General features: G+C 37.7%; 1 protein-coding gene across 6 annotated transcripts in view; it reads right to left on the bottom strand.

The window, feature by feature from the left end:
- Nucleotides 1-4,266: 4,266 nt before the first annotated feature.
- Nucleotides 4,267-24,336, bottom strand: part of LOC138223917 (interferon-induced protein 44-like) — a 113,991-nt gene continuing 93,921 nt past the window's right edge. For 5 of the 6 annotated variants that reach the window (XM_069180110.1, XM_069180112.1, XM_069180113.1 and 2 more), the window contains 3 exons: nucleotides 19,540-19,711; nucleotides 5,266-5,366; nucleotides 4,267-4,645 (listed from right to left, as the gene is read on the bottom strand). In XM_069180110.1, coding sequence (XP_069036211.1) covers nucleotides 4,463-4,645; nucleotides 5,266-5,366; nucleotides 19,540-19,711 — 456 coding nt within the window. In that variant the 3' untranslated portion in view covers nucleotides 4,267-4,462. Of the gene's footprint in view, nucleotides 4,646-5,265; nucleotides 5,367-18,158; nucleotides 18,998-19,539; nucleotides 19,712-24,336 lie in introns of those variants that run through there. The other variant, XM_069180116.1, reaches the window with a different exon arrangement.

Raw genomic sequence — 24,336 nt, 5'->3', positions numbered from 1 at the left:
GTCTAAAACACTTCTCCAAATGTATAAAGAGAAAAACATGCTTTATTATAATGATTCATTCAGTAGATCACTGATGAAATCATAGTATTGTTGAGTGCTGTCTTTTTTCCTTTAGTTCCTTCTCTTTAGTATTCTGTCTCTTCCTCTATTCCAGGTGTGGGCCAGACTGCACACATCCATTCTGACTGTGTGGTAATTGATGAGCATCCAGGCATCTAGACACACTGTATGATTCTATATGTGAAGAAACTTCTGCTGTGCTTATTGCACTAATAGAGATAGTTTTTAAAATAATTTTGCTATAGTTGCGTATGCGCGCGTAAGTTTGACTCTACTTACACCCTATAGATGCGAATGATGGGACGTGGCATGCGCTAAATACCTTCAATACATCAACATGTAACATGTACAGTATAAAATAAAAACAGTTTACAAAGACATGTATACATGGACACACATAAAATATATAAAATATTAGTAACCATCAGTTATGTTTACTGTAAAGGGAATAAGGGAATTCGAGAGAAAATGTAAGAGAGAGAAAAATTCTCAACAATAGCATCACTGTGTACCAGCATTCCCAATGCACCAATGAGACACTCATTGGGCGGCCAACGGAGTAACTATGCGGCGCTCGTTATTTTGGCTCACACTACATAATTCAAACAAAAATATACTTAAGGGTATATGGTGTAAAAACACATATTTCAAACTCTCATAAGACGTGAACCCACTGTACTGTATATTGTATTTTTTATGTATGCACATTTTGCCTACAATTCCTCTTCACAGGCAGCTGATAACAACCCGGTTATTGATGTCATTAACAACATTAATCCCAAACAGAGCTGTTGGACTCCCCCCTCTGGCTGTTTTCCACCAGTTGATTATTTCATCAACCAATGCACTAATCAAGCTCCCAAGGCACTCTCTATACCCAGTAAACATAGGTCTAACCTCACCCAAGGAGAAAATCAGGCGCTCCAGTCTCTCCGCAACAGGGATGATATCGTCATCAAACCAGCGGACAAAGGAGGTGCTGTTGTGGTGTGGCGTAAGGATCTATATATCTTTGAAGCCTCTAGACAACTAACTGACACTTCTGCCTACCTCCCTCTCCAACAGGACCCTACCACTGACTACCAAAAGGAAGTGGTATCCACAATTTCTCTTCTTATCAGCAGTAATGAGCTCCCCCAGGAGGCAAACCGGCTCATCATGGAACATCCACAGGTATCTCAATTTTACCTCCTCCCCAAAACCCACAAACCGGACACCCTGGATGCCCCATCATTTCAGCATGTAACTGTCCAACTACTTACATCTCAGCCTTTCTCGACAGCCTCATGAGACCGCTGGTTGAAGATCTTCCCTCATACATCAAAGACACCAACCACGCGCTTCAACTTTTTAATGATTTCCAATTTCAGGGTACCGAATGCTACATTTTTACCATGGACATCACATCTCTGTACACCGTCATTCCCCATAATGACGGCCTTACAGCCCTCAAGCACACGCTGGACAAATGCACAGTGCTTGATCCACCCACCCACACCCTGGTACGCCTTGCAGAATTGGTCCTCACACTGAACACATTCTCTTTCAATAATCTTTTTTACCAACAGGTCAGTGGAGTTGCCATGGGCACCGGAATGGGACCCAGCTATGCCAATATTTTTGTCGGCTGGGTAGAAGAATGCTTCTTCGCTTCCTACACTGGCTATGTCCCTGACCTCCACAAACGATATATTGATGACTGCGTCGGTGCTGCCACATGCTCCAACGATCAGCTTGAGTTCTTCCTGCACCATTTCACCAACTTCCACCTGTCCCTCAAATATACGGTTAACATATCTTCCACTACTCTTCCGTTTCTAGAGATCAACTTCTCCATCAACTACCCCCGACTGTCCACTTCAGTTTATTATAAATCCACGGATTCACACAGCTACCTCCTGTACAGCTCATTTCACCCCAACCACACTAAAAACTCTCTTCCTTTTTTACAGTTCCTTAGGCTACGACGATTATGCAGCGACGACATCGACTTCGAGAACCTAGCCCTCGAAATGTACTGCTTTTTCATCAACAGAGGATACCCCAGCAGTGTGATTGACAGGGCCCTTGCCCGAGCCAAACCCCCCCCCCCGGACCATCAACCCGATCAGGAACTCCTGCCGTAACAACCGCATTCCTTTGGTGCTTCCTTACCACCCTAACACACTTCCTATCCCCAGGACCATTAACCAGAACTTTGCCATCCTACAGGATGATCCCTCCATTGGGGCCCTCTTTTCTGATCGCCCTATCATCTCATATCGTCGACCACCTAATCTGCGTAACCTCTTTGTTCACAGCTCCCTTGACCACCCTCAACAACCATCCACACCAGGCACTTTCCCTTGCAACAGAGCTCGCTGTATCACCTGCAAGTACACATCCACCACCACACTCATTCAAGGCCCCTCAGGACAATTCCGGATCACCCAGACACCATCTTGTACCTCCAGCAACCTTATTTACTGTATCTCTTGCAGTAAATGCCCAGCCATCTACATTGGAGAAACAGGAAGGAGATTCGGAGACCGCTTCAGAGAACACGTCAGGGCTGTGAAGATTAAAGATCTCTCCAAGCCCATTGTTTCTCATTTCACCTCTGACGGCCACGACCACTCTAATCTCTCCGTCTGTGTTCTCAAAGACGGTTTTCCGAACTCATGCATCAGGAAGACCACCGAAACCAAAATTATTCTGCAGCTAGGATCACACATTCTCCCTTCTCTTAACAACAGAATACTGTTCTTTTAAATTTTCTCCATTCATTGGAAGTTTCATTTCAAACCTCTCTGCACCCATTCTGACTTCACACCTCTTGATTGGCCTCTCTTTCTGTCCCCTGCTCCCGCCTCTCACTCCTCCTCCCCCCCAACCTTTGTTCTCCCGCTACTTTACCTTTGCCTACTACCCCGTCTCTCTCACACCTGAAGAAGGCTCCACGGACGAAACGTTGTGTTCCCTTTCTTCTTTTTTTCAGCATGAAATAAACCTATTACTTGTTCCTTTGCAGCCTACGCATGCTGACACAGCTACCCACCTGAATCAATAGACATTGTACAGCGTATACTATTGTGTTGCAGTACATGAATATAATTATACCGTTATTAATTTCTTTAGATACGCGACTCCATATTATATTCCCTATTAATCAAATTCAAGAAGTATTCTTATTTACTCCGGTATTGAACGTATTTGCAGAAAAGCTTAAAACTACCACTTTTTATACACGTTATTTCACATGTTAAAGACTTCGATGCTTAAAATGTTTAGGGAGAAATTGAATACTTGTGTGTGTTTTTTCTTTAAAGTACCGAGACCAGCCATATACAGTTTACATACTGTAATACTGTATGTTTATGTTCTAAAATTAATATCGTTTATGGCCTTCACACACGTTATGCTCCTATTCTTTTAATGCTCAGCTACTAACATTTCCCTTCAGTGGTGAAATTCCATATAAATATTCAATACTAAAATGGGCACAGTAAAGACATTTTAATCTTGATGACGCACGATGATGTAGCCGAATGCCTGCGGTACGTGTTTGTGCTGCGCACTTTGAATGGCTGCATCTGTTGTATTGTGCATTTAAAATATAATATTGGTTACACCAACTTGTTAGACTGTCTCACTAACAAGCTCAAATTCAGATACGCCTAAGTAACTGATACTTTAATTAAATTGATATCAGCATGTATCAGGATAGCAACTGAATTCTCCAGGCATTGAATATCTAACTGTATGACAGTGGAATCATAACTCCCACATAGAAAGACAAAGGAACAGCTGATGATCCCATCCATGCTCTGCAGGCTTGATGCCACTGGGGCTGTACTTTAAGTTTTGAAATAGCCTCAGGAGACAAGTTACACTGGAATTAAAAAGTAATTGTAAGGACCTGAGCACCATTGATGTAAGTATTATAAGAGTAATGTTATAAAAAGATCTTGAAGGTGGAGAAATGGGTACTTTCTTTTTCGAATTGCATGGGATCCTAATTCATGTTTTCAAGGGGTACATGGTTTCAAGGGCTCGAGGAGTGCTCTCTCCTGGTCCCATTAACACCTCTTTCAGCAGCAACCTAGCTTTCTGAGGTCCAGGTACTGGCCAGGCCAGCTTCAGTGGGCTGCTTGATAAAATGATATACAGTATCGGCTACTTTATATCTTGGAGTAAAGCAGAACCTCATGAATGATTTAATTCATATTAGCATTAGGTGGTTTTTATTATTTTTTCTGTTCATATTCTTATACAGAGGCATTTTTCCCTTGTCAAATTTCTAATAAATATATGAGAATATCAGAAAAACAAGAAACAAAATTGAGTTAATTTAGCTGTTAATTTAGATATGCATCAGCGAAATTTCTAAAATATAGTGCATAGTTATTAATACTTTACAACTTTATTTCTTATATTCCATTTGCTTCAAGTTTAGTAAGTGTCCATTTGCAAATCTGAGTATCTGCAGCAGTGCTGTCAGGGCCAGGACATCAATGTCATCATTCAGGCTGATTTCCTCACTGTAGTTCTTCACGGGAAGAATGCAGTTTACAGGAATGCCCGATATCTGATGAAACCTCTCTATCTGAAATATAAAGAAAGACAGATGATTGATTAAATATAACATACAAGTCCAAGGAATTTAATTGTACTTTAAACATTGCAGACATACTGTAAACATCAAAGAATCTAATGTCTATTAATGTCAAATGTCCCAGTGAATGCCTGTGTGTCTGCAGATCTTGGTATGCAGGGAGACTAGTGACACAGCCTGTGCTCTCCAGACTCTGTTCTCCTTTCTTTTGTGAGAAGATGCTTCAGTTTCTCAACAACACATTTCTAAATTACTGGGCCAAGCAAAGAGGCTGGAACCTGCTTGTCTCAGACCCAAGACCCACCTCAGTAATGCATCTCCTGCATAATCTTCAAGCCTACTATACCTCACTGAGAGTCTCAGAGGCCGTTAGACTCTAACAAGATCCCTTAACTTCAGAGCTCTTACTGTCTCCTTCCAGCCGGAGCCTAGATGGTGACTGATTATGAAGCAAATCAGCAAAAGTAATTTAAGCTGATTACAATATTTTAATAAGGTACAAACCTTGAAGGAGTATTTCTTGAATATTAAGGTCAGATTTGCATTCTCTTTATTAAAGTGTAACTTGAGACAGTAATACATTAATATTAAATAGCAAAGTTTAAACTCACCTGTGATTTGATGTATTTACTCCTGTACACCTTCCTGACATCTTTTCCTACCAATGGACAGGCTTTATCCACCTTAGTTAACAGCACAGCCTGGGGAATATCTGCAGAAACAAAACAAAATAAATTTGTTTTTTTATCAAACCTTCGTTATCCAGAAGTTAAGATTTCAGAGGCAGGGAAATGGCAAAGGTGGAGCTATTATTGACTATTATTTCTGAGCTTCTTCCAGGCAATTTGATTTTATGCACTGTATTTTTGTACTTCACTAATTCAGCTTTAGAATATTCCTCGGATCAGTCTATCAGGTGTAGTGGATCATATTCTTGGGGTAATGTAAGGCTATACTTGTCATGAAATACTATTCATTCAGAATTATTGGAACAAACCTCTCTTTTATTTGGGATCTTTAAAACTTTTATATGTTTTAATTTTGTTTTTCAGATGTAGTGAAAGTTTTGTCTGTACCATTTAGATTGCGTTGTGTTGTGTTTTACTTTCATCATTTCACACTGATGGAGAAAATAATCCGTCATTGATATTATTATATATTTTAGAGTTTTTCTCATTTGACAATGTTTTAGATGTTGTTGTGAATCTGTATTTTACCAAGCAGTTTAATAGTGCTGAATGGAAGTTCCCAATTTATTACAGCATTGATCAGGTGTAGAATTATTTGGTGCATATGTGTAAATGGTAGGTGCTATTTTTTATATTGTAAGACCTAATATCCTGTAGCGGCAATGCTTGTTAATAAGACAGAATTAAGTGTTGCTGTGCTTTCCCAAATGAGGCCCCATCTCTCTGTTCATCTCTGTGGTGCAGCCACAGAGAAGCTATTCATGCAGGCTGATTTAAAGATGTTTTCTTTTGATAAGGGACAGCTCCCAAATGGGGATGCACTTAGCTAAGCCTGGCTATCATGATCAATGGTCACCCATTGGCGCCTATCTGTCTAGGGAGTGCCAGATGGACATCTGGACTGCATTCCTAGGTGTCAGGAGTAACTGACTCATATCTCACCTTGATCAACCAATCAGGGACTGGTAGGGCCGAGTAACCCACGTGGGACTCTGATGCCCATGGAACTTTCAGCCAATGAATGAGCTGAAGTTCCTCCAGGTAAAAAGAGGCAACACAGAGAGCCTGTAGGAGACTATTCTAGGGACTATTCCAGTAGGAGAATTCTAAATGAGTATTCCAGGGCAGGACGGCCCAGGGGCAGAAGGCTCCCAAGGGCAGGACATTCTCGCAGCGCACCTCCTGACCATCCTGAGACTCAGCCCGGACAACCACGGAACGGCCAGTGTGTCCGAGTGCCAGAACTTTCCTTTGTTCTAAGAGTCGAGAGCGGAGGTGGCCAGCGCGTAACCAAAGGATCCACCCAAGGTTAGCATCAGCAGCAAGCCTTCTGAACAGGTCGGAACTGTGGACAGCTGAATCACTATCCAGAACTAGCGCTTCATCAGGAACGAACCGGTCTTCTTCCTGACTTGCTGACCCATAGTATCTTTTCTCCTGTGCACAAACTTTGCTAGTTAAAACCAACACTAACTAGCCGGTCAGTGAGCATCAGCAGCACACCGTCGCAAGCCGCACAATACAGCCTGGCACGGAGCCAGAGAGCCCGCAGGAGATCTGAATCCCCAGAGATTGGATGAGTATTCAACTTCAATGCATTACAGCTCGAGAATTCAATTGTTATCCCAACCAGTTGATATCAATTTAATTCCTAAGAGTTATGTACTTGTTTTGAGTATCTAATGTAGAAGTTGTAACCAAGTTCAATTACGAAACAGTCTAAATGAATGATATACTGAACGTATGTCCTCTTTATATATGTAACTCTTCGTAACTGATTGAATATATACCTTTTGTATTCTGATAACCCTCTCGATAAGATCTGTTGGGTTTACATGCATATTCTATGTATTAAGAAATGTATCCTCGTGTATTAGTACCTGTGTGTGTGCGTTGTTTGAGTTATATCGCATGGTTGGATTCTAAAGCCATTAAAAGAATCATTTTGTGATTTACTGCTACAATTCATAATTGTCCCAGTAAATGCCCAAACCCTACAGAACTGGTGCCTCGTGAGAGCACACTACAATCCTCATCTCTGTTTTATTTCTTCTCTTGGCCACAAAACTGTCCATGTGTCATTACAACTCTCCAGGGTTTAAATTCAGTTTAGGTTGATGACCACAGCAAAGTAATTTTAAAACTATCGTTTTAGACAGGACCCTTTAGCTTTAACAGCTGTGATGGCTATGAGCAAGATACCTACCTCCAGGAGTGAGTGAGCACTGAGGGCTCCTGTAGTGGTGAATTCTGAATTATTGCTGTGCAGTGATTGCAGTCAGTGTGACCCAAAACTTTATTAATGTCTTTCGTAATTACTATACAGCCAAAGAGCAGTCGTCTTTTGCTAATTTGTGCAGATTGCATATATGAGCCTGATTTAATAATATTTAAAAATGCTCTCAAATTCTTTGTTTATATTGTATCTTCTATGATACTAGAGGCTTTCATTAAATCCACTGTTGTTTCTGCAAATGAATGTCTTGAACAACATTTATTATTATTCAAGCTCTAAAAAGGTACTTGTACTTGTACTTTGGCATAAATCTTTTAAAGAATCTTAATTTATTTTTTAAATTGAATAGCTAGTTGCTGTTTTATGCCCAGTCAGATTAAATTGAATTGTCTGTTGTTACTCATTTCAGTTTGCATTTACTCTCTAACTCTGACACCTGCCTGTCAGATCTATACATTGTGTGTCCTATAATGAGCTCTACAAGAGAATCTATACCAATCTGAGGGTGATCTTATCCCTCCTTAAAGTCACTATTGAGCAATAAAACAAGGCATTCCTGTAAGCGGTTCCATGGGAGAGATAACTGTTTGACAAATTGTAACAAAAAGTATATTAATCACAGGCAGCCAAATACAAGTTTTTTTTTACTTGTAAATGTTAACTATCTGAGAGATAAAATCATGTTAGCTTAAGTCTCATCAATTAGAAATACGTAGAATGCATTTTCAGCATTTGAATGTTACACATAATTGTGTAGAAAGCTGTGTGTTCATTGAGTCCTTGAGTGTTTTTACAATGAGCTCTAGGCTGTCAGCCAGTTTGGGAAAACATAGGTGTAGTAAATTGAGGGTTTGATGAGCTACAGCTGTGATGGTCTCTATATCGAGTATACAGATGCAGCCATTCAAAACTAGTGCGGTATGCTGCGGTATAACACAGTGGGCGTGTCACAGTATACCGCATCCTACCATATGCAAATTAGATTATGTTAATAGTATCCGGAATCACCTTGTAAAACTGGCAGGTGGAGGTAATAAAGCTTAACCTCTCCTGTACAGCATTAGAGCTGTCACCAGAAAACATTAGGTTTTGAATCCTGATCACTGCTGAGGGACTATCTTTATTCAATTAAGAATTTAAGTTGTATACTCTTCAGACTTTTAAATTTAAACTGTATTACAGTATGTTAATCGTCATATATTAAAAAAATTGGTATATTTTATGAAAGCAAGATTGCTTAGTTGGACAAAAGTACACAACTTACCACCTTTATCATAAATATTTTAATGATGCAGAAATATTTTATGCATCAAAGTCTTTACCGAAGATATTACTAATAATGTTAATAATGAATGACCTTGGACAAGCTATAAACTCAAAGTATTACCCTGGTCCACATTCTTTGTAACTGTCTTTGTAAACAAAAAGACTTTATTTTATTCATTGACAAAAAGTAACACCACAGCTTTTCATTGATCCGATCACGCACTCGTTTCCAATCATACAAAGTAAGTCTTGAGAATCTCCTATTCACCATGTCCTTCACATGCTCATAAAAGATATTAATTTAGGAACATAAACATATTGCTGTATGTAAACTGTACTGTATATGGCTGGTCTTGGTAATTTAAAGAAAAAATACAGACCAGTATTCCATTTCTCCCTAAACATTTTAAGCATAAAAGTTTTATAAAACGGTCCCCAAATATGCGATTTCTATATAGAATGAATTTTAATTTTTTAAATTTATTTAACATTATAATTAAGCTGTTTACATTCCTCCACCTGAGAATATGGCCCCTCGTTGCTACGTAACGCAGAAACACAGCCACAAGTAATTAGCAAAGAGAGGACATTAGCTAGCCAATATGATAAAGGAATAAATGATTTATTTTTTGTTTATTTCTTTAGCACATTTATTTGAACATTTCCATCGATTGTACAAGCACTGAAAAAGTGTCCAATCCCTAGTTCGTCAGGAATTTTCTTTTACTATAACAGACATAAAAACTCCCTTGCTTTAAACTGGGTGTTTCATAATTTCTAAGAATGAAAATGACTTAAACTATGCGACACTTATCATTCAACGAGAGCTCAAAATATCACAAGGATCCTCAAGAGCGCAACAAAGACAGCTGAAAAAGATATCAGATACATGAGAATCCAAGCTTTTTTATTTACGCTAAGAAGTAGTCTTTAAAATTTCTTTATCACTCAGTGAAGTCAAAATTCCGGGGTGTGCGTATATTAGAGAATATAGCACGGCTTCGAATGTGTATCAGCCAATCAGATTTCAGGACCAGAATTATTCGTTTTATAATAGGGAATATAGTATGGAATCATGTATCAAAAGAAATAAATAATTATATTAATTTAAGGATCTAAATAGCTAGAAAATATGTATCTATATAGCACGTAGTATTACTGTATTCCACTTTCTTTGTAAACATGGAAAAACAGATTCACAAGGCGAAGCTGTGTCACTCTTCTGTGTAAAAAAAAACGTGGCTGCTGTTTTTAATAAGTTGCTGAGTAAAGAATAGGAATGTTCCTGCTCTCAGTCTTTACCGAAGATATCACTTATTGTATTAATAATGAATGACGTTGGACAAGCTGTAAACTCAAAGTATTACCCTGGTCCACATTCTTTGTAATCGTCTTTGCAAATGAAAAAACTTTATTTTTTCATTGACAAAAAGTAACTAGTATTTAGTTGATCCGATCACGTATTCATTTCCAATCACACAAAGTAAGACTTGAGAATCTCCAATTCACCATGCCTTTCGCATGCTCATAAAATATATTAATTTAGGAACATGAAAATATTATGTAAACTGTACTGTATATTGCTGGTCTTGGTAGTTTAAAGAAAAAATACACATCCGTATTCCATTTCTCCCTAAACATTTTAAGGATCAAAGTCTTACATGTGGTTATTTCGGAAACGTTTTTACGTGCTCCTTCTGACCATAATAAGATTATATACTTTGTGAACCTTTTCTGTGAATTTGCTCGTTATTGGATTAAACAAACGCATACCTTTAGAATTTGATTAACAGGGAATATAATATGGAATCGCGTATCTAAACAAATTAATAACGATATAATTATATTCATGTACTGTCTGGCAGAATAAACTGAAGAGTTAGTTAATGCGACACGGAATTATTAAGAATTATCACCTCTTTTTATATCTGAGAACAAATGAGAACATTCCACTCAATGGGCGATGCATTTTTATCTCAATCACCTGCTAATTCGTTTTACACCATGGAAAGACAGGAGAATGTGGTTGTACTGTATCTGTACGGAATGTGTGTTGCATTTACAAAATTCAAGTGTTTCAAGTGTATAATTAAAAAGTAAAAAAAAAACTTAAAGCTTACACAAAGATTCTAAGATGATCACGAGGAAGTGTATTGCATGTCTAATGGTCTAACCCCATTTTGATTAAAATCACAAATGCGTGTTTATTAAATGCCTTTTTTGATTCACAATCTGAAAATGAAAACCGGGGTCGGTCAAGTCAGCTAGAAGTTCAAAAACGATTTTGGCACGCCTGTAGCATTTTCACGAAACCTCCTAGAGTTGTGAGAATACTTGCTTTGTGTATAAAGTACATTGTGAATGTTTTCACAGCCTTCACTTTGTCATTTTTATGCCATTTTTTTTACCACGCATGTCTATATCTTAGCAAGGGAAACAGAAAGCCTTCAAACCAAATGCATTTTAAAGACCACGACTTGTCGTGGGCACTTTCCACCCCCTCTACTCTTCTCGGAGCAGAATAGGCTATACTTCGGTGGATATTTTGGGTTTTGCTTGTTCACATATCTCCCCTTTTTATAAAACGACATGGTTGAAAACTGTTCCAGAGCCACTGTTGTTTCATCAGTGAAAAATACATAATGAAATGCCTCTCCCTGTTCAATCCATTGGAAAAAAGAAAAGGAGCATAAAGCGTCTGATGGTCATAAATGATATTAATTTAGGAACAGCATCAGAGATATTTTTTTTAACTGCACTGCATCGGAGAGAATACCATAGCTTTTTTTTTCACTCCCTAACATGTTTTTCTTTACTCCCTGGTGGAAACGGGCTTCCATAAGAATCAGTATTTTTCCTGCATTGAAGTTTAACTCGTTCACAGCGCCCTTACATTACAAACTCCAAGCGTTTCAATTTGGCTGTGTTTATTTAACAGGCTGTGAAAACAGTAACAATGTACTTTGTACACACAGCAAGCGTTTTCGTAACTCTAGGAGGTTTTGTGAAAAAGCTACACACATGCCAAAATCATTCTTGAACTTCAAGCTAACTTTACTCCAGTTAACACCTGATCATCTACTTTAAAGATTTCAGTGCTTTGTGTATATTCTAATTGCATTGGGGGCAGGGTGTGTGGGGACAGGTTACTGTTTTCACAGCCTTCACTGCTGTTCACAAGCCAATAGCATTTAAACCACAGCACCCACAATGCTGCAAGTGTTTTACACACTAAGCAGAGTAAGCACTAAGCACTAAGCACAGAAGAGTGATACAGCTTCATTTTGAAGCCATTTTTTTACCACGCTCGAATATTCTTTTGTTCATATCTTCGCAAGGGAAACAGAAAGCCTTCAAACCAAATGCATTTTAAAGACCACGACTTGTGAAAATGTTCACAGCCTCCACGTAAAACTCAAAAAATCAGTGAGCTAATTCTCTTTTCATTGATGTGTAATTACACACTAACTGGAACTCGGGGGGACCACTGTGTACACACGTTCACAACACGAGAAATACTGTTCAATACGGCTTTGTGCGAAAAACCCATATATCAGCATAGGAAGCATAACAGCATAACCCAGACTGTAAGCACAGGAATAAAGCTTTGTTTGATTTCTGAAACCCTTTCTTTATGTCCTGTTTTCATTCAGGTAAGGGTCAACTATATACACAATACTGCTGACAGCAGGAATATTCCTATTCTTTACTCAGCAGCTTATTAAAAACAGCTCCCATGGTGTTCAAACCAATGTTTTTATACAGAAGACTGATGCACGCTTCGTGTTGTGTATCTGTTTTTCTAAGAAAACGTGTCCGTGGGGGAAGGTGGAGTGTCTTTCATGGAAAGCTCGCCCCATTCTAAGTTGAAAATACCTGTAAAACCGGTTTTACAAACAATGTAGACACAGACTCAGAGAGTGGAGTGAAATTCAGCACAGAGAGGCAAATACAGGCAAATACACAATATTAATGTAGGGCTTTCGATTTGCACCCTACACCCTGCGGTACCGCTGTGTACATACAGAACATGTTGTGATATTTAGAAATATAAAAATGTCAATATAATGCCAATAATATTTGCTATTTTAGTTTTTCAAAGAAATGTTTATTTGTTAAAAGAAAACTCATGGTGACAGCTGGGTGGAACACCCAACCTCAGGGTTATAAATCAGTCACTTGAGCTGTCACACCACCAAGGCCAGTCAAGTGACAGCTACACACATAGCAATGGAAAGTCTAATACTTCTGTTTGTGCTACAGTACATGGATATAGTTATACCGTTATTAATTTATTTAGATACACGAATCCATATTATATTTCCTAAATCAAATTCTAAAAGTATGCTTTTGTTTACTCTGATAACGAGCATATTTGCAGAAAAGGTTAAAACGATCACTTTTCACAAAGTACATAAACGTACAATAATATAGTCAGAAGGAGCATGTAAAAACGTTTCTGAAATAATAACATGTAAGACTTTAATGCTTAAAATGTTTAGGGAGAAATGGAATACTGGTGTGTATTTTTTCTTTAAACTACCAAGACCAGCCATATACAGTACAGTTTACGTACAGTAATATGTTTATGTTCCTAAATTAATTTCTTTTATGAGAATGTGAAAGGCATGGTGAATCGGAGATTCTCAAGACTTACTTTGTATCTTTGGAAACGAATGCATGATCAGACCAACGAAATGCTGTGGTGTTACTTTTTGTCAATGAAAAAAGAAAGTATTTTCGTTTTCAAAGACGGTTACAAAGAATGTGGACCAGGGAAATACTTTGAGTTTACAGCTTTTCCAAGGTCATTCATTATTAATACTATTAGTAATATCTTCGGTAAAGACTGTGATGCATAAGATATTTCTGCATAATTAAAATATTTATGATAAAGGTGGTAGGCTATGTACTTTTGTCCAACTGAGCAATCTTGCTTTCATAAAATATGCCAACTTTTTAATGTTTAATTTTTAATTAAATTAAATTCTTAATTGAATAAAGATTCTCCCTCAGCAGTGATTGGGATTTGAAACCTGGTGTTTTCTGGCGACAGCTCAAATGCTGTACATGAGAGTTAAGCTTTATTAGCTCCACCAGGTGATGATTCCAGACGCTATTATTTTACTGCGGTATTATGTGGTATGACGCGATATGATGGGCTATGACGCATTGTGATGCGACACGCTCACCGCGTTTTACCATGGCGTACCCCGCTCATTTTAAATGGCTGCATCTGTATCAAGACCAGCCATATAAAGTAGAGTTTACGTACAGTAATATGTTTATGTTCATAAATTAATATCGTTTATGACCTTCAGATGCATAATGCTCCTCTTCTTTTTATGCTACTAAAATTTCCCTTTAGTTGTAAAATTCAATATACAGATGCAGCCATGCAAAATGTGCGGTACAAACCCCCGGTAAGGTAATGTACCCACAAGCTACCCTACGGTGCCCCGCGGTAAGTGATTGGCTGGCCAAAATGACCGACAGGGGCACTCGTGGTGCATTGGTTGGTAGTGAAAAGATTTAATCATTTAATGTCTTTACTGTGCACATTTTAATCCGCTTAGTTTTCAATATTTATATGGAATTTTACCACTAAAGGGAAATTTTAGTAGCTGAGCATAAAAAGAAGAGGAGCATAACGCATCTGAAGGTCATAAACGATATTAATTTAGGAACATAAACATTACTGTATGTACGTAAACTGTACTGTGTATGGCTGGTCTTGGTAGTTTAAAGAAAAAATACACACCAGTCTTCTAATTCTCCCTAAACATTTTAAGCATGAAAGTTTTATAAAACGGTACCCAGATATGCGATTGCTGTATAGAATGAATTTTAATTAAAAAAAAATTATTTAACACGAAAATTAAGCTGTTTACATCTTCCGCCTGTGAACAGTCACCTGTTGCTACCCAACGCAGAAACACGGCCACTAACTAGCAAAGAGAGGACATTAGCTAGCCAATATGATAAAGAAATAAATGATTATTTTGTTTTTTCTTTTGCACATTTATTTGAACATTTCCATCGATTGTACAAGCACTTGGAAACTGTCCAATCCCTAGTTCATCAGGCATTTTCTTTTACGCTGCGGGCATTCTCCCGGTCTGGCACCGGTCTGTGTCTTCTAGGATATAATGCCAGTGAACTCTTGTTTTTATGTCCATTATAACAGACATTCTCCTTTGCTTTTAACCGAGCGTCTAACCCCTCTGATTGGAGAAAAAAGACGTGCTGGTTTGCTATACATACTTTACCAGGAAGATGATTTCTTCCTATTCGAAATGTGTATTTTAAAAGTTTAAGAAGTAAAAACCTTACAGCGTACACAGATTTCTAAACTGAACAGGATCGTTATCTTTGTCTTATCCATAATAATGTTCATCGCTCTGTCCAGCAAATTAATAATAAACTTTATTGTATATAGTGTTTTAAACGAATAAGTAATTAGATTGCTCATAAACCTAATCACTTTTTCTACATAAACACAGCGTAATTGCTCTCTGAAAATGCTTTTTCTTTTTATTAAGGCTCAGATTTCAACTATAGATCGTATTATAAACTTTCTTGGAAAAATGTCTTTTATGTAAACCATGTTTGCTATTAATTCATTTAGGGCTAGAATATGTTCATTGTCTTCCAATCGAGTCGAGTTGACATTAGAAGCTTGCCACGCCCGGACTGTTACACTAACGCATTAGCATGTTAAAGCGATTTCATTGAGGAGCCTAGCTTTCTTAACTAGTAAGTACTGTACTTCCTTGGTTTTGGAGGGGGGAGGTGTCTTTCGCTGGAAATCTCGCCCCCTTCTACTTTGAAAATACCTGCGAAACCGGTTTAATTCGTCACAGCCAGCACTCCCGCAGAGAGGGGGGTTTTACTTGTTAATGTCTTAGCCGGAACACATCATTATATCTCATTTTGTATTTCTATGAAAAAATTGTTTGCCCAGCCTAACACTATTGTTGTTATTGTTTTTATCCTGTAAAGCGCTTTGAGGAGCACAGCTTTCTCACCACTTAGATTATTTTTTGATACCATCCTTACACAAAGCAGAAACTTCTTGTATTTTCCGATGACATACAAGTGGAAAGATTACAGATTTTAATCGTCTTTTTTCTGAACCAGGGAAAATCTGATCATGTTTCTCTATAACAATAATAAAAAACTTTATTTTTCATATCACCTTTAAAAGTGGCATCTCAAAGCAATACAGTAGATGTAAACCACAGATTACAAAGTAAATACCCAGACAAACACAAACGTGTTTTTAATAAAATGCTTTTATTCATCTAGCAGAGAGAAAGCGTAAAACCTGGGCGTAACAGCTGTTCCTTTTTCTGATCACTCGCTCTCTGGATAAACGTCTCACCTGTCCTGTTCTTTGTTTTCCTAATTTGCTGATTATGCCTTCTGCGATCCACTCCTGCCCTCACACCTAAAGAAGACTATTTTAAATTTCTTTGCGTGGTTCATTGTGCAATTAACCCTTGTATGTGCTGTCCTTAAGGTGATAGAGAAAAAGAGCTGACTGACAAGATTTAAGATGTGGCTGGCAATGTTGGATTAAAAAAAAAAACATTGCCCGACGTTTGTTGCATTGCTTGAAAAATAACTTTATTTCGAGAGACTGGATAAGTAATTCAAGTGTTTTTTTTAGCTTCCTGAAAAACAACTAATAATTTAACTATAAGTGCAAACGTTTTATGATATGTCGCTGTTGTGAATGTCTGTGGAGTGTATCTTATTTGCCTGTCTGTCCTGGCTCTCTCGCTTGCCCTCCCCCCTCTCTCCCTCAATTCAATTCAAGGTACTTTATTAGCATGACAGATGGGTGCAATCAGTGTTGGGTACTTACTTTGCTTTGAGATGCCACTTTTAAAGGTGATATATAAAATCAAGGCTTTAACTTGCTTTAACTCCGCAAGTCTGAGTTCTCGTGTCTGTCCTATCCGAACCCGAAAGTATTACAATATGTATCTTTATAGCAGGTGGTGTACAGCTTTTTAGTATAGATTACACTTTTCTAAAATGTATTTAAAAAATAAAAACGATTACAATCTAATCTTTCCACGTTTGATCCCAAGATCCCAAGAAAAATAAATCTAAACGGGGAGAAAGCTATGCTTATTAAAAGCTATTGTTTATTAAGATACTTAGAAGACAAAGATATCAATTTATGTTGCATTTGTCTGATTGTGAATCAAAAAACACATATATTTAAACCCGTGTTTGCGATTTAAATCAAAATGCGATTCAAATCAATATAAATGTTTATATTGTAATGCCTAGGTGACTATTCATTGTTGTTATTAAAATGACTTTAATTCGATCATGTTGTGATATTTAGAAATATAAATTTGTTTGGTGCGAGTGAGGTTTTATTTAATCTCTGACTCAGGGAAACGTTTCATTTTTTCAAAGAAATGTTTGTTAAAAACAATTCATGGCTCCAGCAGGATTTGATCACAGACCATGTGACATGGGAGTCAGGAACCTAACCCACTGTGCCACCAGCAAGGTCACATGCAGAGTGCTGAAAAAGCACTACAGAAACATTATCAACAGACAATGTACAGCGTGTACTATTCTTGTGTTGCGGTACATGAATATAATTATATTGTTATTAATTTCTTTAGATACGCGATTCCATATAATATTCCCTTTTAATCAAATTCTAAAAGTATGCTTGTTGACTCCGGTATCACGTTACTTAAAGGCTTCGATGCTTAAAATGTTTAGGGAGAAATGGAATACTGGTGTGTATGTTTTCTTTAAAGTACCTAGACCAGCCATATACTGTATGTTTAAGTTCCAAAATTAATATTGTTTATGGCCTTCACACGCGTTACAGTATGCTCCTATTCTTTTTATGCTCAGGTACTAAGATTTCCCTTCAGTGGTAAAATTCCATATAAATATTCAATACTTAAACGGGCACAGTTAAGACATTAAATATACATACAGTATACATACTGTATACAGTACAGTTTGCATACAGTAATATGTTTATGTTCCTAAATCAATCTCTTTTATGAGCATGTGAAAGGCATGGTGAATTGATTCTCAAAAATTAATGTACTTTGCATTATTGGAAACAAATGCGTGATTGCGAAATGCTGTGGTGTTACTTTTACAAAGATGGTCAATGAAAAAAAGAATGTGGACCAGGACAATACTTTGAGTTTACAGCTCGTCCAAGGTCATTCATTATTAATACTATTAGTAATATCTTCGTTAAAGACTTTGATGGCGACATCTCCAACATGAGAGGTTGAGCTTTATTAGCTCCACCTTGCGGAAATTCCGGATACTATTATTTTGCTTGCGGTATTATAGGAGAATTTACGGTAACTCGCGGTAGACTGCATAAAGCGCACCACAAAATAATGCGGTATCGCCCGTGCATTTTGAATGGCTGCATCTGTAAATATTCAATACTAAGCTGATTAAAATGTGCACAGTAAAGACATTAAATGATTAAATCTTTCCACAACTGACCAACGCACCATGAGTGCCCCTGTCGTTCATTTTGGCCAGCCAATCACGTACCGCGTTATGACGCGTTATGACGTAGTGAGTTGCCTGCGGTACGGGTTTGTACCACGCAATTTGAATGGCTGCATCTGTATGGCCTGTCTGACTTCACTGGAGAGACTTATGTTCTGTCTCTCAGAACAAGGAGAATATAAAGGAATACCACTTCTCCCTAAGTGCGTTTATGTTGGTGGAAAAGTCTGCCAAATGTGTTTTCTGTGTGTTCTCATCAATTAGAAATATAAAGAATATACTAGCATATACAATACTAACATAATGCAGGCTGGCGGAGCGGCTGGTAACTGCGAAGAAAGTGTGTGTATGTTTGTGAGGCAGCTGGTATTGTTGATTTTGATGCTACTGAGAAGCAGAGCAGAGAGGTGGTTTTGTTTGCAGGTTCTGCACCCAGTATGCTATGAGCATTATTGTGTCTCTGAAGAGATACAGCTGAAAGTCAACACTGTCCACTGGGGCTCTGAGGGAGTGCCTGGTGATAGAAGACCCATAGGCAGCAGAGACTGCTGGCTGTACGTGCCATCAATGATTCCAATCTGAACAGCAGAGCAGCTATAGGCTGCAGAAACCTTATAGTGGGTTTGTGTGCTGAGGAGAAAACAGAGGGTGGATTAATGGCTGAGGGATACTGGTCAGACATTCAGATGATCAGGAGGTGTGGTGAGCAGGCTGTGTTTTTAAATGGCGCACAGAAGACACAGAAGACAGTAAGGCACTGGCGGGGTTCAGCTTCAGCTTCAGCTTCAGTCACCACCGATATGTGGGTACAGTAAGTTAGTCCCACTGCCTGGAGTGAAGACAGGGGAGGTGTGAATGCTGCACATGAACCAGAGTGAAATCCAGAGAGCAAGGAGTGTGGCCTGAAGATCCCTGGCTGTGTTTCAGAAGAATGATGTTAGGTGTGTCTGCACTGCAGGGAGAGAGAAGTACCCCAGCAAGGGGGAGTACACTGAGAGGACTGTTAGGGTGCAGAGTCAATGAAAGAAAAAAGAAACAGGGAATAGTAGTGAGTAGAGAAAACATATACAGATGCGTCCACAAAGAGCTCAACCAGTGGTATCATTTTAAACATGATACATATTATTTTTAAATATTACATTTCATAGCATCTTACATGATAATTTTCTTACCAATGTTAGAGACCACTGATCTGATTTCTGTAATGAGCCGCAGAACATGATCATCCATAATGCTCAGCTGATCTGCTGCCACAAAGTAGACAAGACAGTGGGCCACATCATTCACAGTGGGATTCTTGTTGACATATGAAGAGTCATCACTGCTAGATTTGAATGGATTGAACTGGTAGAGAGAAAGAGAATGGAAATGCAGTGAGTAATGTTCAAGTGTTTAATAGCACTCTTTTAATTACTCTTAATACCTTATTTTTCTTTTAATTCTCTTGAGACCTGAGCTCCACTTTCTTCATAAACATTTTAAGCATCAAAGTCGTTCACCCAGTCACTTACTGTGGTTATTTGGGAAAACTTTTGATGTGCTCATTCTGACTATATAAAGTTTAAATGGTACATGTATGTTTTAAAATGTTTTAACCTTTTCTATGAATATTTGCTTTCGTTATCGCAGTGAAAACCATATACTTTTTAGAATCTGCTCAATAGGGAATATAATATGGAATCAAGTATCTAAAGAAATTAATAACAATATCCAAGTATCTAAATGGAGTTTATAATATAGGGATGGATGACAACAACCACGCTCAATTGTACCCAGCTGTCAGTAATTAGCAATCACTCCCATCATCCTTCCTCCACCAAATGCTATAAATACCAACGCAACCACAGGTTACACTGTGTGGGGGTCCTGGCCTCCTTGTCCTATGGCCAGGAGGCCGGCCCTCAGCCATGCAGGTTAAGCCAAATATCCGCTCATCACGCTTTGATCATGGGGTGTCATGATCGCAACCCCTCCTCTTAAGGGGGCTCCAGCCCTTCCTTGTTAGTTTCATCTCCCGCACCTGTTCCCTGTTCCAGCCCCTTTCTAGTTCCCCCTTAAGAGCCAGATGCTGATGCTAATCCAGGCTCTGCATTGGTTCGCACATCATGCGAGCTCAGGACCTGGATGCGCTTGGCTCCTTTATGGTTTTAGTCTCTGTTCCTGTTCCCGTTCCCCTGTCGGTCCAGAATTGGTTCTGGTTTTAATCATCTGCCTCTGATAGATCGCCTGGCCTTGGACTTTTGAGCCGTTTTGGATTTCCCGTTTGACTCATCCCTGGATCGTTTGCCTCGGCCACACCTCCCCCGACCACCAGCACTCCATGGACACGCCCCCCCTGTTTTTATCCCTGTATCCTGCATGCCTTTTTTCCTCATGTATTCTCACTCTACTCTGGATCGTGTCGTCTGCATAGGGTCTGGAAAGAACTATTCCTGACACGTTGTCATTCCTAGTGAAATATATTTCAATAGCTCAAAGTATTATCGTATTCCACTTTCTTTGTAAACATCTCCATCAAATTTATTTGACTAATTTGCTCGTGATTATGTTGGAAACATTTTAACCTGTCTGTTTCAGCTTTGCCTATAACTGACAGTTTGATATAGTAGATTTGGCACTTGCCTATCATCTGGGTGGTCAGTGTTTGAATCCCAGTCAAAGCATGTCTTTTTGTTACAACAAAAAAGACTAAAAAAATAAAGTAGCGAATATTATGTACATTATATTGACATTATATATGTATAACAACATGTTCAATAAATAAATTGAAATATGAATGACCAAATGTGAATTTCAACCAGTTTAATTCAATTCAAGACAAGCCTTTACAACAAGTCTTAAAACAAAGGAGAATATATTACAATTATAATTGAGAATAATAAAGCGATATTAAAATACCACTGAAACTGAACTATAATATATTTGATCACTATTAACAATATTAAATGATTAATAACAATTTTGTGTTTGTATTTTGTTCAGGGTCATTTGTCGCTGTTTTCACAACCTTTGCTTTCTTATTAAATCTCGTATTTTTGAGACAGGATGGTTCAGATGTCAATAACTCCGCCAACAAATGACACAGAGCCTTCAAACCATAGGCATTTTAAAGATCATGATTTGTGAAAATGTTCAAAGCTTTTCTTGAAACGATATCTAGTATCTGATTGCATTTTTAGAAAATTTAATTTGAGTAAAGTGAATCCCAGGTGTAAATTATTTAGTATTATGCTATATTTTTTATACATCAGTCAAAGCGTTCTGAAGTCTCTCAAAAACATAAAAATGCAACATAAAATACAGTGTTCATATCTAAGTTAGACATTGCATGACTTTAAAATCCATGAAAAAAAACGTGTTTAGTTATTTATGGGTTTAGATATTAACACTACTTATGCACAAAAAAGGGTGATTTTTCATTCTCCTGGTCATCTTAGAATCTTTGTGTAAGCTGTAAGTTTTTTTTTTTACTTTTTAATTAATTTTAAGCACTTTGATTTTGTAAACAAAACACGTATATAGTACAGATAAAATCGCAATCAATTCCTTCTTGTGGTGTGAAGCAATCAGCAGGTTGCTGAAGAAACAGCACACCACCCGCTGAGCTCAGCAATACATAAAGACTGTTCTGCAGCTTTGTACTGAGCGTGTCTGTCTTTAAAATGTAATAATGGAATGAAAGTCATTTCTTTTAACATGAAGTCTTTTAATTATACTTAACATACCTTTCTCACCAGTTAGCTTTATATTTGAAATCAAAGCTTATTGTACTTCCTAATGACATTACACATGGAAAGACTATACATTTTAATTGTTTTTAATTTTTTTACAAATAAGGTAAGGATAAGGTCAGGTAAGGTAGGCTTAGTAGTGATTAATATAGGCGGCCTCTGAGACTTGCTTTTAGGCATGGTTGTGGCCCAGTTGATAAAAAAGTTGAGAACCACTGCTTTAGATCCACGGATATACTAAAACAGTAGCTCACACGGCAGTGTAATCTGTAATGTATAAATTTACTTGTATGTACAGTATGATTCCATATGGTTTCAAAGCTGTATGGGTTCCAAGTATATGTGAACTATTTTTTTTATTCCATTTATTAATCCAATCTCTTGATACACATCCGGCTATGTAAAAATATAGCCAAAAGGATTGCTCTAAAGGTTAAATTCCAAGCTAAAAAGACAAGACTCACCATGTCTTCTCTGTAACTTTTCAGTTAACAGCTCATCCATGGTCATTCATAATTAACATTATTAATAATCCATTCCGTATTGGACTTAAATTGGAACATTTTATAAAACAAATATAAAAAGAGGCGATACAAGATGTTCTCCTCTATATCTCTTTAGTTTACATAATAATTCCCACAGAGCACATAGTAAACAACAATGAATTAAATGTAACACATCTGTCTTCACTGTTGTGGTGTGGTTTCAACATATTGATAAGCTGCTCTCCAGTTACTGGCAATTGTAATAATAACACTTTGTATAACTTAAAGAATTCAGTGAAGAAATCTTTAATCATGAAACAAGCTATAATAGTGGACAATTTTAATGTATTTAGAAAGTAATACTCTAATCGGACTTTGAACCTCCTGGGTACAGCGCACTACATGCCAGTCCATTGCCTATTACCATAAGGACAATAAAAGTAAAAAAAAATGTCAAAATGTTTCCAAAACATCCACTTCTGATATTTTAGCTGCTTAGTTACACAATTCCATATTAATATTACTATCAAATGGTATTTGAAGCAGGACATTTTTTTATTTTTTTACAATAACAGCAAGTGGTGTTCTAACTAAATATACTTAGAGATGGAGAAAACATTATAATGTTTTATGAAGTACAGTATATAAACTTTATAATGTTAGAACAAGCACGTTAAAACTACAATCCACTGTAAGGTTGTGTACTTTTGTGTGCACTCAATTCCCCTTCGGGATCAGTAAAGTCTTACCTATCTTTTGTCCAACTGAGCAATCTTGCTCGTATAAAGTATACCTACTTTTTAACCAGTTTAATGTTTAACATGCTGTAATACACGATTTAAAATTAAATTATTTAATTGGAAAACGATTGTCCCTCAGTATTAGCCTGGATTCGAAACCAGGCATTTTCTGGCAACAGCCCAAATGCTGTACCTGAGACATTCAGCTTTCCTAGCGCCACAAGGCATTTCCAGTTACCATTGTTGTGTCTAACAAAGGAGATACGATCCGGGTGTGTATGAAGCAGGAATGATCTTTATTACGTGTGCACACGGGAGCCAAAGCTGATGAAGCACTGACTCAACTTATTGATACAAAAGGACCCTTTTTATACAAAATCACAAACAGAAAACCCACCCAGAACAGTTTCAGTACAATTCCATGCCATATATGGTGTAAAGCCAGGGCTGCTAGTCTTGGTACATGATAAACTGTAAAAACTGTAAGGATCCTTTTAATTATTGTTTAAGCAGACATTATGTACTTATAGATTTTGTTAATCATGGCTTAAGCAGATATCAGGCACTCTCAGTTCTGGTCAGGCTGCCCTTCACGTTCCAGGTGCGCAGCCATCTCGAACTAATTTTTCATTTTTGTAGCAGGATAGTGAAATGATGTAAGTAAATTATTTACACAGTAAAAGCAAACTAGTGAAATAAGAGAAATAAATGTTTGATCCTTCACTATTAACCTAATTAAAAAAAAACATCCGGTACCTTGCAGTATGTTGCGGAACGGGCACTGCATTTTGAATGGCTGAATCTGTACATCTTCAGTCTTGGAAGAAGCACCTAATTAAATCACAAGGTTGTAATGGAGTCTGCTGTGTAGCGGCGAGGCTTTTAATAAGAAAGAATTAAGTGTTGCGGTGCTTTCCCAAATGAGGCCCCATCTCTCTGTTCATCTCTGTGGTGCAGCCACAGAGAAACTATTCATGCAGGCTGATTTAAAGATGTTTTCTTTTGATAAGGGA

The sequence above is a fragment of the Lepisosteus oculatus genome, chromosome 18, assembly GCF_040954835.1.
Source record: "Lepisosteus oculatus isolate fLepOcu1 chromosome 18, fLepOcu1.hap2, whole genome shotgun sequence".
Taxonomy (NCBI): domain Eukaryota; kingdom Metazoa; phylum Chordata; class Actinopteri; order Semionotiformes; family Lepisosteidae; genus Lepisosteus; species Lepisosteus oculatus.
Note: the sequence above shows the minus strand (reverse complement) of the source record. Positions and strands in the feature narration are given on the sequence as shown.